Here is a 13,580-nt window from a genome sequence, read left to right as displayed (position 1 = left end):
ATTATTGTCATGTGGTGACCATGATAACTTAATGATCATTTTAAGATTGGCATATAAACAGCGTGTGGAGCATTGAATACTATTAATACAATTCATCTATCGCCACTTCGGTCAGATTTATATAAAAACTCAAAATTCATGTTTAAAACAAAATCTCTGATCGAATAATTACCTCTGATTGAATCATAACCCCTGATTGAATCAAATCCCTGATTGAATCATAACCCCTGATTGAATCATAATACTTGATTGAATCATAACCTCTGATTGAATCATAATACTTGATTGAATCATAACCCCTGATCGAATCATAACCTCAGATTGAATCATAACCCCTGGTTGAATCATAATCCCCGATTGAATATTAACCCCTGATTGAATCATAACCTCTGATTGAATCATAACCCCTGATTGTATCATAACCCCTGATTGAATCATAACCCCTGATTGAATCATAATACTTGATTGAATCATAACCTCTGATTGAATCATAATACTTGATTGAATCATAACCCCTGATCGAATCATAATCCCTGATTGAATCATAACCCCTGATTGAATCATAACCCCTGATTGAATCAAAATCCCTGGTTGAATTATAACCCCTGATTGAATCATAATACTTGATTGAATCATAACCTCTGATTGAATCATAACCCCAGATTGAATCACAACCCCTGATTGAATCATAACCCCTGGTTGAATTATAACCCCTGATTGAATCATAATACTTGATTGAATCATTACCTCTGATTGAATCATAATACTTGATTGAATCATAACTCCTGATCGAATCATAACCCCAGATTGAATCATAACACCTGATTGAATCATAACCTCTGATTGAATCATAATCCCTGATTGAATCATAATCCCTGATTGAATCATAACCTCTGATTGAATCATAACCCCTGATTGAATTATAACCCCTGGTTGAATCATAACCCCTGATTGAATCATCATACTTGATTGAATCATAACCCCTGATTGAATCATAATCCCTGATTGAATCATAACCTAGATTGAATCATAACCCCTGATTGAATCATAACCCCTGATTGAATCATAACCCCTGGTTGAATCATAATCCCTGATTGAATCATAATCCCTGATTGAATCATAACCCCTGATTGAATCATAATCCCTGATTGAATCATAACCCCTGATTGAATCATAACCCCTGATTGAATCATAAAACCTTATTGAATCATAATTCCCCCGTTTGAATTGTAACTCCGCTTTAAGTAAAACCCCACCTGAAATCATAAAACCTGCTTGAATCATAAACCCTTATTGAATCATAATTCCAACTTGAATCATATCTCGTCCCGCGACCTTGAATCAAAATACCTATTTGAATCATGATCCACTGCCTGAATCAAAACCTCTGCTTGTATCACATAAGACATACACCATCTCACGGAAAATAAACGTGTGTTATGAAACACATGAAATAATTATTTTAAAAATCCCACCTTTACATTTTGATCTATGGAAGCAGATCACTTTTGAAGCAACACTCAAACAATTTAGCGGCGATAAAATATTTCATCTTTACAACAGTAGTAAAATGGTAACCGGGAACAAGTAATAAAAGCAAACAGACCATAGACTATGTGTCTATTTGCAGGTCTGATAACTGATCGCAGTTATGGCCTTGGCTAAACATCGTGGAATTGGACATCACCTTGCGTTTGGTTGACAGTGACTCCATTACTTTAAAAATCACATAAATATTAATTTGAGTTATCAGACGTGCAAATAAACATATGCCTACTTTTGGCATGAATTACAGTTCTTTGTTATAAATCGTCTGTAAAAATTAAAACACTATAAAAAGATACAGTTCTCGTCTGTCGACGTATACTTATATACAGGTCTAACAGCCGAAAACGTTATGGCATGTAGACGTACATAAATAAAACAATACAATTTGATGATTGGATGTTTGGAAACACCCAAAAATCAGCACATAATTATTTGTCAGGTCATAATTATAATTTATAATAATTTATAATCAAATTCAGACAGAAAATCAAATGACAAAATTTGTTTTCCATATCATGTGAAACGTGAAATCAAACGTCCCCAAAAGGTGAAACGTCAGAATAACGTCGGCGTTTAAAATGGAACTTGTGGTCGAAATATTTTTTTAACCCTCTCCTTACCAATTATAGGAAAATCGTCACATTCGTTACGATACAACCAACATTTTTCTTATTCAAATTTTATTGTACATCATAAAATTTAAATAAAATGTTGTAGAGTATGTTTTGCTAAAGAAAGTGTGTATCGCAAGAACTGAACTGCTATAATGTCAAAGTGATAAAAAATCTATTTTTTGTGTTAGTTGGGTATGAAGTTTGAGGGACAATCCTGAAAATTGCTATTAAGGAGAGAGTTAAAAAATAAAAGAAAAATTGATTGGATTTATTTTTCATAAACACATAAGAAGAAGCACCAGTTTTCATATTTCAAATAATTTTTACCCTATATTAAGTTCCTGCCAACTGTAACTTTGTCCCTATATGATACCAGCTTGGCCTGTTTGGTCAAAATCCACTGACAGGTCGTATTTTGATCGGACAGAGATGATACAGAGGATGAACTTCTAGGATTGTGTAAAACTGGATGGTCGCACTTCCGGTTATCCATTGTCATGAAATTTTGCTGTCAAGAAGATAAAATAAAAAGAACTTTTAGAACTGATTCATTAGATGCAAGACGTGAAGATAACCGTTAAATATACAATGTTGTAATGTGTGCTCTATTTCATAGTTATCTATAGAAATAGACAACTTGTCGATTCTTGTGCTATGTTCTCTTGAAGACAATGATTATGTAGAGGAGGAGGAGGAGGAGGAGGAGGAGGAGGAGGAGGAGGAGGAGGAGGAGGATAATGATGGTGGTGTTAAGGATGATGTACAGAAATTAAACCCAAGTTGGATATTTGTGGCTATGAATTCAATTTCCCTTACCGAGTGGATCCCGACATAATACCGCTTTGATACGGTGGGTCACAAATATTTTAAATGTATTTTTTAACCCGAGTACGGCGGCATCATTGTCTCTGAAGAACGACACAACAAAGCAGTCGAATGTTTTGTCTTTTTAAAAAATTAAAGTTAGCTCGAGGTCCGAGAGTATTATTTTTAAAATTAGGGTTAGTTATGGGTCTTAGTAGAAGTCCTAGGGTGTTTATTCTTCCTATAATGGTTAGTTAAAGGTACGAGGTTTTATTTTATCTGAGAGTCCGGTTAAGGAATACTTGGGTTGCTTCCCATAGTTCGAGAGACGTTCGAAATCTCCCATTAAACCTACCAGCCAGTCTTTGTTTGAACTGCTTCCGTTTCTGAGAGAACTCTGAGCAGAAACTCTCCCTGGTGAGATTCGGCTTGGTAATACGGAACAATGAAATATCCCCCAGGGTCAAGGTCAAATCGTGCATTGACCTCTCTTCGTTCGGGGTCACCATCGACGTTGCCAATTAACTGGAGCTTCGAAATATGGCGTTTTTCATATCGGTCTGAGTGCTTTGTCTGTACAGATACAAAATATAAAGACATATATAAAGATATATATATATATATATATATATATATATATAATATATATATATATATATATATATATATATATATATATATATATATATCATAACCAATAATGACCAATAGCAATGTAACAATTTTGATTTGCTTTCTCTAGCTAGTAATAAGCATAATTTGAGAACATACGGTTAACTAAAATACTAGTCCTGCTCGCCAGATCAATCGTAACGAACACGACAGAAGTCAATTTGTATACTTAAACGTTTGTTGTCTGATTGAGAGTATTTAATGAGAGCTAATCACTCAATGGGCGACCTAAAACAATAACAAAGACTTGAGTGGCGACATATTCACAAAGTGTGTAAGAGTAAAATTTACCAATATATGTATTCATTCATAGAGCGAAGATGACGTCAATCAGGTCTTTGTTATTGATTTTTGCCATCCATTTTTATGAGTAGTTCACACAATATTGCCATCCAAAAATATAACGGACCAACACACCAAACTATGTGTAACCTTAAACGGTTATAGTCTTGTTCATACGGTTTAGTTAGAATGATATATAAACGCGATTAGCATAAAACAATAGCAAAGACCTGAACGACGATAAATTCATTCTATCTATAAACGTTCAAGGTCACACATAATTTTGTGTGTTGGTTCGTTATATTTCCGGCTGGAATGTTGTGAGTTTCGTACACAAGCGCACAGCATAAAACATTTTCGTATTATGAAATAACAAGCTTTTCAAATTTTGGCTAAGAAACTATTCTTTCAAATATCTATCGATTATGCTACCCTTTATCGTGTCAAAAAGTTCTGAAACCTGGGACTTTGCAAGAAGAACAAAGTTTGATCCTTTAAAAAGGATGTGGGTCACTTTAATTGTTCGATATTTCAAGGACGAGTTTTCTGACCAACTTTAATTTTGAAAACGTGTCTTTTTGTTCAGAATCCACGAGACTATGTATAATATAGGTATGGATGTACCTTGTAGAGACAAAATCCAATAGGAATGAGAAGAGAGTTGGCGGTGGAAGGTCCATGACGATAGTCCTGCACCAAGGATATTAACACGTGACGCTTTTCCTGGCAAGAAAAGATGGAGTTAAAGTAACTTTTGATTAATAAACGTGATTGCTAATTTAGATTTTTAAAATGCCAAGCTTCGATAACAGTTTATAATTCTGGCATTATGGCATTTTTTTTCTCCAAATCAATCAATTCCATTTATTTTACAATCAAATTACCACGACCTTCACAGAATACAGACATTAGTATCCTGTATCCAGTTAACATTCGCATTTGGAAAAACAAAGGAAACTCTCCCTCTGTCACATAAATGTCCTTCCCAAAGCTGTATCATCTCCAACAAGTCTCTTTGCCAATGACTGTCTTCTCTACAGACATATCAAATAACAATCAAGTCAAATACAACTGCAAGCAGAATTACAAAATCTCGAACAATGGGCAGACATCTGGAGCATGCGTTTCGAGAAACAAATTATTGCAATATGGAAATATACGCAACAAAACACTACTTAGATCCAACTGCAACCTGAACAATCACTCAATGGAACAAGTTACAGAAAATCCATATTTAATCATCATTTTACAAGAAAAATTAAAATGGCAAACTCACATGAACAAAATAATAAATAGAGAAAATTCCGTTCCAGTTTTCATTAAAAGATACAACCCATGTCGCCATGCACAGTGAAAGAAACTGCCTACCTAACACTCGTAAGATCTATCTTAGACTATTCCTGTAGAGTTTGAGACATTCTGACATAAAATCAATTGTAGATGTCAAACGCCGCGCTGCAGGATTTGTCTTCAATGACTACAGCCTCCATAGCAGCGTAACAGACATGATCACACAGCTTGGATGGTCTCCCTTACAATACAGATGGAAACAATGCGGAATGCTCATGTTCAAAATTACAAACAAACTTACGGCCATCTCACCAGAACAGCTAGACATACGATAAAATTCACGCATTCAAAGAAAATTTACTCCAAAAAACTAAAACACCAATCTAAAAACTCAAACATCTTCAATTATTTTGTTTGCACCACGCACTATCAAAGACAGGAACGCTCTTCCCGAATCATATGTGAAAACAACAGATTTAGACACTTTCAAACGAAGATGTCAATTCGACATCGACCTAAGAAATGGCATCGGAAGTGATTTAGTAAGCAAGCGAAGATTATCAAAATTCGTCAGTCAAAACACTAACAATGGTTGTCACATTCAACAACTCTCTCCGCCCTCGAATACAAATACTCAGAATTGAGTCGGCTTCGAATAACATTCAGATTCAAATTCATAACATGCATTTAAAAATTTGGTCACAATACCTTTGACTTGGTAAAAACTGTCAAACATGGGACTTCGAGAAAGTCTTGGAGGAAGCCGAAGGTTTGAGAGTTTTCAAAAAAGATGAGGACCAGTTTTCCATCCAAAGTTTTTAGACCATTTTCTTTATAAAGTAGGGCTGTGTGAATACAACCACAATAAATAGAGGGGACAGATTTTCACAATGAACCGATTTGATGAGGTCTATTCAATATGTGACCTAGCGTCTGAAAACGGTATTTTGTCGCGATGAATTCGACAGAAAAGAGTGAATTCAAAAACTAAAATTAAATAAATAGATACAAATAAAATTCCTGTATCCATCCAATAAGGGAAATAGATGTCTAAAGGGTCTATTCCAAGGGAGACTGGAATAACCCAGGCGCCAGCAGCAGTTTAGCGCCACAACTGAAAAAAACTGAAAGAGGTGACTATTTCAAGGCCACACATGATTTTTATATTATCTCAATGTTGAAAAATGAGCTCAAAATCAATTTTAAATGATTGAAGTCTATCCCAAAATGATAGAAATCTTAGAAGGTACCACAGCTTACTGATATATAAGCACCGTTTGCCCATAAATCAAAACATATTTTAGGTATAATCATGAAACGTCACACATCCACTCTCTTACCAGACTTGTACAACGTCACACATCCACTCTCTTACCAGACTTGTACAACGTCACACATCCACTCTCATACCAGACTTGTACGTCACACATCCACTCTCATACCAGACTTGTACAACGTCACACATCCACTCTCATACCGGACTTGTACAACATCACACATCCACTCTCCTACCAGACTTGTACAACCCACACATCCACTCTCATACCAGACGTGTACAACGTCCACACATCCATCTCTCTACCAGACTTGTACAACGCCACACATCCACTCTCCTACCAGACTTGTACAACGTCACACATCCACTCTCCTACCAGATTTGTACAACGTCACACATCCACTCTCATACCAGACTTGTACAACGTCACACATCCACTCTCATACCAGACTTGTACAACGTCACACATCCACTCTCATACCGGACTTGTACAACATCACACATCCACTCTCCTACCAGACTTGTACAACGCCACACATCCACTCTCATACCAGACGTGTACAACGCACACATCCACTCTCCTACCAGACTTGTACAACGCCACACATCCACTCTCCTACCAGATTGTACAACGTCACACATCCACTCTCCTACCAGATTTGTACAACGTCACACATCCACTCTCATACCAGACTTGTACAACGTCACACATCCACTCTCATACCAGCCAGACTTGTACAACGTCACACATCCACTCTCCTACCAGACTTGTACAACGTCACACATCCACTCTCCTACCAGACTTGTACAACGCCACACATCCACTCTCCTACCAGATTTGTACAACGTCACACATCCACTCTCATACCAGACTTGTACAACGTCACACATCCACTCTCATACCAGACTTGTACAACGTCACACATCCACTCTCATACCGGACTTGTACAACATCACACATCCACTCTCCTACCAGACTTGTACAACGCCACACATCCACTCTCATACCAGACGTGTACAACGTCACACATCCACTCTCCTACCAGACTTGTACAACGCCACACATCCACTCTCCTACCAGACTTGTACAACGTCACACATCCACTCTCCTACCAGATTTGTACAACGTCACACATCCACTCTCATACCAGACTTGTACAACGTCACACATCCACTCTCATACTAGACTTGTACAACGTCACACATCCACTCTCATACCAGACTTGTACAACGTCACACATCCACTCTCATACCAGACTTGTACAACGTTACACATCCACTCTCCTACCAGACTTGTACAACGTCACACATCCACTCTCATACCAGACTTGTACAACGTCACACATCCCCTTTCACACCAGACTTGTACAACGTCACACATCCACTCTCATACCAGGCTTGTACAACGTCACACATCCACTCTCATACCAGACTTGTACACTCATGTGTAAAAACTGATTCGTGTGACATCATTTCTGCTGGGAATTGAATAACGTCACAACCTTACTAAGACAGATAAAGGAAATGGGGACACATAACGAACTTCTCCTCAAACGGAACTCTGTCATTGAATGTCTGATAGCAGAAGGGTACTGTCCAGCAAACATCCGTCAAAGAATAAAGACCGTTGAATGTGATTTGTGTATTACTGATGGCACAGTTTGGAAGCGAGCTCGAATTTTTAAATTAAATGTCCCAACAAGGACAGAAGATCGCAAACTACAATGTGGGCTACTTCCGGCATCCGATAAAAGTAATCAAGAAGCAGTTGACCGTATGATTAGGGGGAATCAAAGGTCAAAATAATCATTCATAATAATTCAGAATGTTGGAAGATCACAGAGAGTAGCATCCAGAATCTTGACGTATTCCAAAACAAATGTTTGCCATGAATCTTCAAGATATTCAGACCAAACACAATCTCAAATGAGAACGAGAGCAGAAATGGAGTCTCTGGAGAGTCTCATTAAAAGGAGAAGATGGCAATGGTTGAGGCATTGGTCGCACCCGATGAAACACTGATAAGTAAGGCTCTGAGATGGACACCCCAAGGAAAGAGGACGTGAGGTCGCCCCAAGACTTGGAGACTTGGAGACAAACCGTAGAGAGGGACATATAGCAGAGAGGTCTGTCCCTCGATATGGCCCCAAGAATATCCGATGACAGGACCAAGTGGAGATCCCTTGCATTGCCTCAAGTCCCAGTCGGCCCGGAGAGCATTGAGGGAGTGAGTGAAAGGGTAAAATTAAGATATCCAAGATGAAAGTGGGATTTCAAAAGAACAAGTACAGCATTTTTCTCTTCACATGAGTGTGGAAGACCAAGTATCATTAAAGAGTCAAGCAAATCAGTTGTTCTCTCGGACACAGTACAATATCATTTTCCAATCAAACAAAAAAAACCTTGGCGTCATCATTGATAAAGATCTTGCCATGACAAACCATGTGAATAACACCATGACATTTTTATACATAGAAATAAAGAAAATTATTAAGATTCACCATTTAATACCAAAGCTTATAGCAGAACTATTGATTCATTCCCTTGTTGTATCCAAACTGGACTATTGTAACTCCCTTTAGACGAATCTAGCTAAAGACAAAATGTATATTCTTCAGTTTTCTCAAATTTACGTAGCTACCTCTTACTCTCCGTGAGTTTCATTGGCTCTCTGTGGAGAAATGAGTTGCTCGGCGCATAATTGAGTCCTTGGAAAAGGTTCTTTACTCACATTCTCTCACCGTTTTCGGGTAGAAAATGAGTACCTTGCAACACTGAAAGAAAAATACAGGAAAAAAATTCCTGAAAATCAACCAGCTTTGACTGAGGAACGACCCTGAGACCTTTTGAAGTACTCATCGTTTTCTAATTTGTCACTCCGAAACAATGCCGTTTAGAGACTATTGGTCAAACAGAATATCGAGGTGAAAGGGTTCATTTCTATGTAGAGCTGAGACCTCAAAATGATTCTAAGCTGCTAGAAGCTGTCGAGAGTAAAACGTCATTAACAGAACTGAATTTATTATATAACTTTTCAAAGAAGCACAAAATCCTAAACACTGAACGTGTCGGGCTCAAAACTCTTCTTCAGCCAACAACAAACAACAATGAAGACGAATATCCATTGCTTAAATACCAGGTAGACAACAAATATTCTTTCTGGTTTTTATTTATAGAACCCAAGACGTCCTGTATTTGGCATTTTGTTCCTTTAAAAAAATTTCATCTTTTTTATCATCTAGAGACCTGTAGTGTCGGTGGCAGCAAGATGTCTGCCTGTTCTTGTCTTGTGACCAGGAAGTAAATTCGCTGTGTCCTAGAATGGGCTTCGATTCTGGACCGGTCTGAGCAAGGGAAATCCTCTGAGAGAAGAATGGGTATGGAGCACATAGAATAAGGACATTGTATCATGTCATCTGCCATGGCATTGTTATTATTATTATTATCATTATTATTATTATTATTATTATTATTATTATTATTATTATTATTATTATTATTATTATTATTATTATTATTATTATTATTATTATTATTATTATTATTATTATTATTATTATTATTATATCATTATTATTATTATTATTTATTACTATTATTATTATTATTATTATTATTATTATTATTATTATTATTATTATTATTATTATTGGCATCATCAACATCATCATCATCATCATCATCATCATCATCATCATCATCATCATCATCATCATCATCATCATCATCATTGTCAGTTTCTACATAAATACACACAAACACACACACACACACACATACATACACACATATATATATATATATATATATATATATATATATATATATATATATATATATATATATATATATATATATATATATTTATATATCACCCATCAATTTAACTATTAAGTATTGTAATATGCAGTAATCGTGATACTTAAAGATAGAGTATCTTCAATCACTACAGTATGTATATATCAGTCAGATACAAGTAAAAAAACCAAACTTCTGAATGTAAACTGTGTCTAATGATAAATTTGAAATATAAATAATATTCCCTTTATTCATGCCATACGGGAAATGTGTCTCTAGAGTCTGTTCCAATGGAATAACCCAAGCGTCAGTCGCAGTGTCGCGCCGCAAATTGAGCTAGGGCGAGGTAACTTGTTCAAGCAGCCACACAGCTCAGCGGTGGGTGACTAAACTCAGTACCTTTCTGGAAGGAAGCAAAGACCGTACCGCTGAGCCACGCTTCCCCATATATATTATTTTTAAATGTAACTTGACGTCTAATTGTGAAATATGTAATCACAACATTTTGGGTTGAATTATATGATTTTTCTACTTAATCTCAACTGATTTTTGGCTTTCCATAGAGAAATAAACTATCATGTTGCAGCAATGACTGGTGAACTCTAATCTGGAAATGCTATCTAGTGGCCAGTATTTCATCAGGCTACTTAATCTTAGAATGGACATTCCAAGAACTGACCAGAAGCTGAAAGATGTAAAAAGTCAGAAATGGAAAGCTCAGGTTCGGTCAGATATGACTTTATTTTATGGTAGTCGCAGTGATCTAAAATTCTGGCTTGAGACAAATATAGCTCTGACCAGTTGTTTTCTAGCATAAAAAACTTTGGAGCAGACTCGGTTTGTATTCGTGACCATTTGCTGACCGTAAAATAATCCCTTAAGACAAAGCTGTTACCGTCAGGTACTCTAGTGATAACTGAGTACGTTAAGAGAATTACCTCTCACATATCACAAAACTGACCAATACAGTGTAGATGTTATATAAACTATTGACAACGATACTCACTACTCCAGGAATCTCGATGTTCCAGAATGACCCGCCACTTCCCGTCCGTTTTAAAATAGTCTGCCTGGGTGGCCAGGAATGTACTCTGGGTCAGGGAATTAAAGGACCCACATATCAACTCGCTCTTGCCAGTTATGATGCTGGGTGCACTGTGAGGCCTAGTCGCGTCGTCCGCCATCATATGTACTGTTATCTCTGAGGATGAATAGCAACTGTCTGTGGTCCCAGGTCGGGCAGGTGACCCGGAAGTAACGCTGTAGACAGGAGATGAGGCCAAAGAACCCTCTGGAGTAGTAGTTTCTGACGACGGCAGAGATGAATTTAGAGATCCGCTAGTATCTGAAGACGTGGAGGTTCTCCAAGGAACTGGCTGTGGCGATGACGTTGTTGACGGGTTGTTGGGGCCGGAGCTGACATGTCCGAATGTGCTAGAGTTGGCAGTTGATGTGTTTGTTGTGGTGATGATTGCAGTAGGATTACTGTTGAAGTGAGAATGGAACCCAAGACCGTGTAAATAAGTATCCAGGCTGTGTTTTTTCATGAAATTGGTTTTGGGGGTTTTTCTAAGTATTTGTTGAGACTTAGAACACGTTGCAGGTTTGAATAGATGCGGTTTTTCTGTCACTACACCGAGATCAGTCGTCTTCCCCCCGCCCGTGGATTGACGCCGTCTCAGGTTTAACAAAGACGGTGTTCCTCTTTGTTGCAGGATTTCAACATGACTTTTATTCCTCTGTCTGTCTTCATGAATACCATGGTCCATGTCCATCGAATTCTCCTTTTCTTCTTTCCCGTCTTCTGATTCTTCGTCCAATTCTGAGATCATTGACGACGACATGTCATCATCTTCAATTTGAGAACGGACAGTTGGCTTCTCTTTCGTTGACAAAAGACGTTTGATGAATCCGTGATCACTTGATTTACTTTTGTCTTTTTGTGGCTTTTGTGGAGAGCACGGAGCACTGAGACTAAAATCTTTCCCGATTGTGTCCAGGCTATTTTCATATCTCATCTTCGTGAAATCTCTGACGAATGCTTCATGAGGGGCCGTACATCTTCGTTCTTTGTTTCTATAGCCATTGGTAAACCAGGGGGTTGTGTCAACCGTCATGCCCACGTCACTGTGCGCGCGATACGTTCTTCTAATATTAAATCCATCGGGTCGGAATGGGTCTGGAGAGCTGATGATGAATAAACCTCCGAAATGGCACCGGAAATCCTCAAACGTCATCCAAAATTCATCTTCATCTTTTTTCAGTCTTGGTTGAAATCTCGCCATGAATTCAGAGTTAACGTTTTGCCATGACACCGAGTCACTGAGGAGTTGAAAAAATTAATCATTTTAATTTTTTTTTCTCATTGTATGAGTAAATGATAAAAATCAAAATACTCGTTTTCTTCTCAAATTTTCCCTTGGAATATATTTCGACACAAAAGCTAGATAAATAAAGCTTCAGCTGCAGTTCAGCGCCACAGAATTGGAGAAAGGGGCAACGTTTCTTGCCCAAGGAAAGAGGGGTTCACGAAGTTGACTCGAACTCTAGTATCCCTGGTGGAATTAAAATTTTTAAAAACGTTGCCATTATCACCATTCCCCAAGTTCTTCATCAAAAAGATTCTTAAAGCGAGTAGAATCAATTGATCCACGTCTAACTCGTGCCATGGTTTGGTATGGAGTTTACACTAAACTGATATTTGTACGATCCAATTTATACACGATGTTTCATTGGTTACCTTATGGAAAAGCTTATGCAGAATTTTTATACGTTATTGAGCAACGTAATTAGTACTGATTTATTTTATTCAAGCATGCATTTCAAGATTTGGCCAGAAAACTCGTCCTTTAAATATCGCTTGTTTAAAATGACCAATCTTGCTAAAATCATTCATACATGGGACAACCCTGAACTCTTCCGCGTAGTTCAATGTTTGAATGTTTTTGACAAGGTGAAGGCCATTTCAATGGTTCGTTATTTATAGAACAAGATTTCTGGTCAATATTTTATTACGTAATTTTACAGAGGGCGACAACAAAATCACTTACTCGTCGGAAAACTTTCCCATCCATTTTGGTTCATTCTTGTAAGGACATTTGAGGCGAATCATTTGCTCCATGTGACCTCCACACGTGGAGAACTGGACAGAGAGAGAAACACACTACATTAGTAAAAAACAAAAACAAAAAACAAAGACAAAACAAAAGTAATCCTTCAGAACCATTAGGCTCAAGGAGCCGGAGTTTATCCCTGTTTCTGTAGCGTGAAACAGACAATAGCGATAGCTTGTTAGC

At 37.4% G+C, this 13,580-nt stretch overlaps 1 protein-coding gene across 3 annotated transcripts in view; it reads right to left on the bottom strand.

The window, feature by feature from the left end:
* Positions 1-2,337: 2,337 nt before the first annotated feature.
* The window catches only part of LOC144970227 (uncharacterized), a 63,989-nt gene continuing 52,746 nt past the window's right edge, over positions 2,338-13,580 (bottom strand). For 2 of the 3 annotated variants that reach the window (XM_078909660.1, XM_078909649.1), the window contains exons 8-13: positions 13,335-13,426; positions 11,291-12,606; positions 9,733-9,848; positions 4,545-4,643; positions 3,322-3,539; positions 2,338-2,670 (exon numbers count right to left, since the gene is read on the bottom strand). In XM_078909660.1, the coding sequence (XP_078765786.1) occupies positions 2,658-2,670; positions 3,322-3,539; positions 4,545-4,643; positions 9,733-9,848; positions 11,291-12,606; positions 13,335-13,426 (1,854 nt within the window). In that variant the 3' untranslated portion in view covers positions 2,338-2,657. The remainder of the gene's footprint in view (positions 2,671-3,321; positions 3,540-4,544; positions 4,644-9,732; positions 9,849-11,290; positions 12,607-13,334; positions 13,427-13,580) is intronic. The other variant, XM_078909669.1, reaches the window with a different exon arrangement.

This window comes from Berghia stephanieae, chromosome 1 (assembly GCF_034508935.2).
Source record: "Berghia stephanieae isolate SIO BIC M18660-M18661 chromosome 1, UCSD_Bste_1.3, whole genome shotgun sequence".
Lineage (NCBI taxonomy): Eukaryota > Metazoa > Mollusca > Gastropoda > Nudibranchia > Aeolidiidae > Berghia > Berghia stephanieae.
The sequence above is the reverse complement of the archived record's forward strand: the minus strand, read 5'-3'. Positions and strand labels throughout refer to the sequence as shown.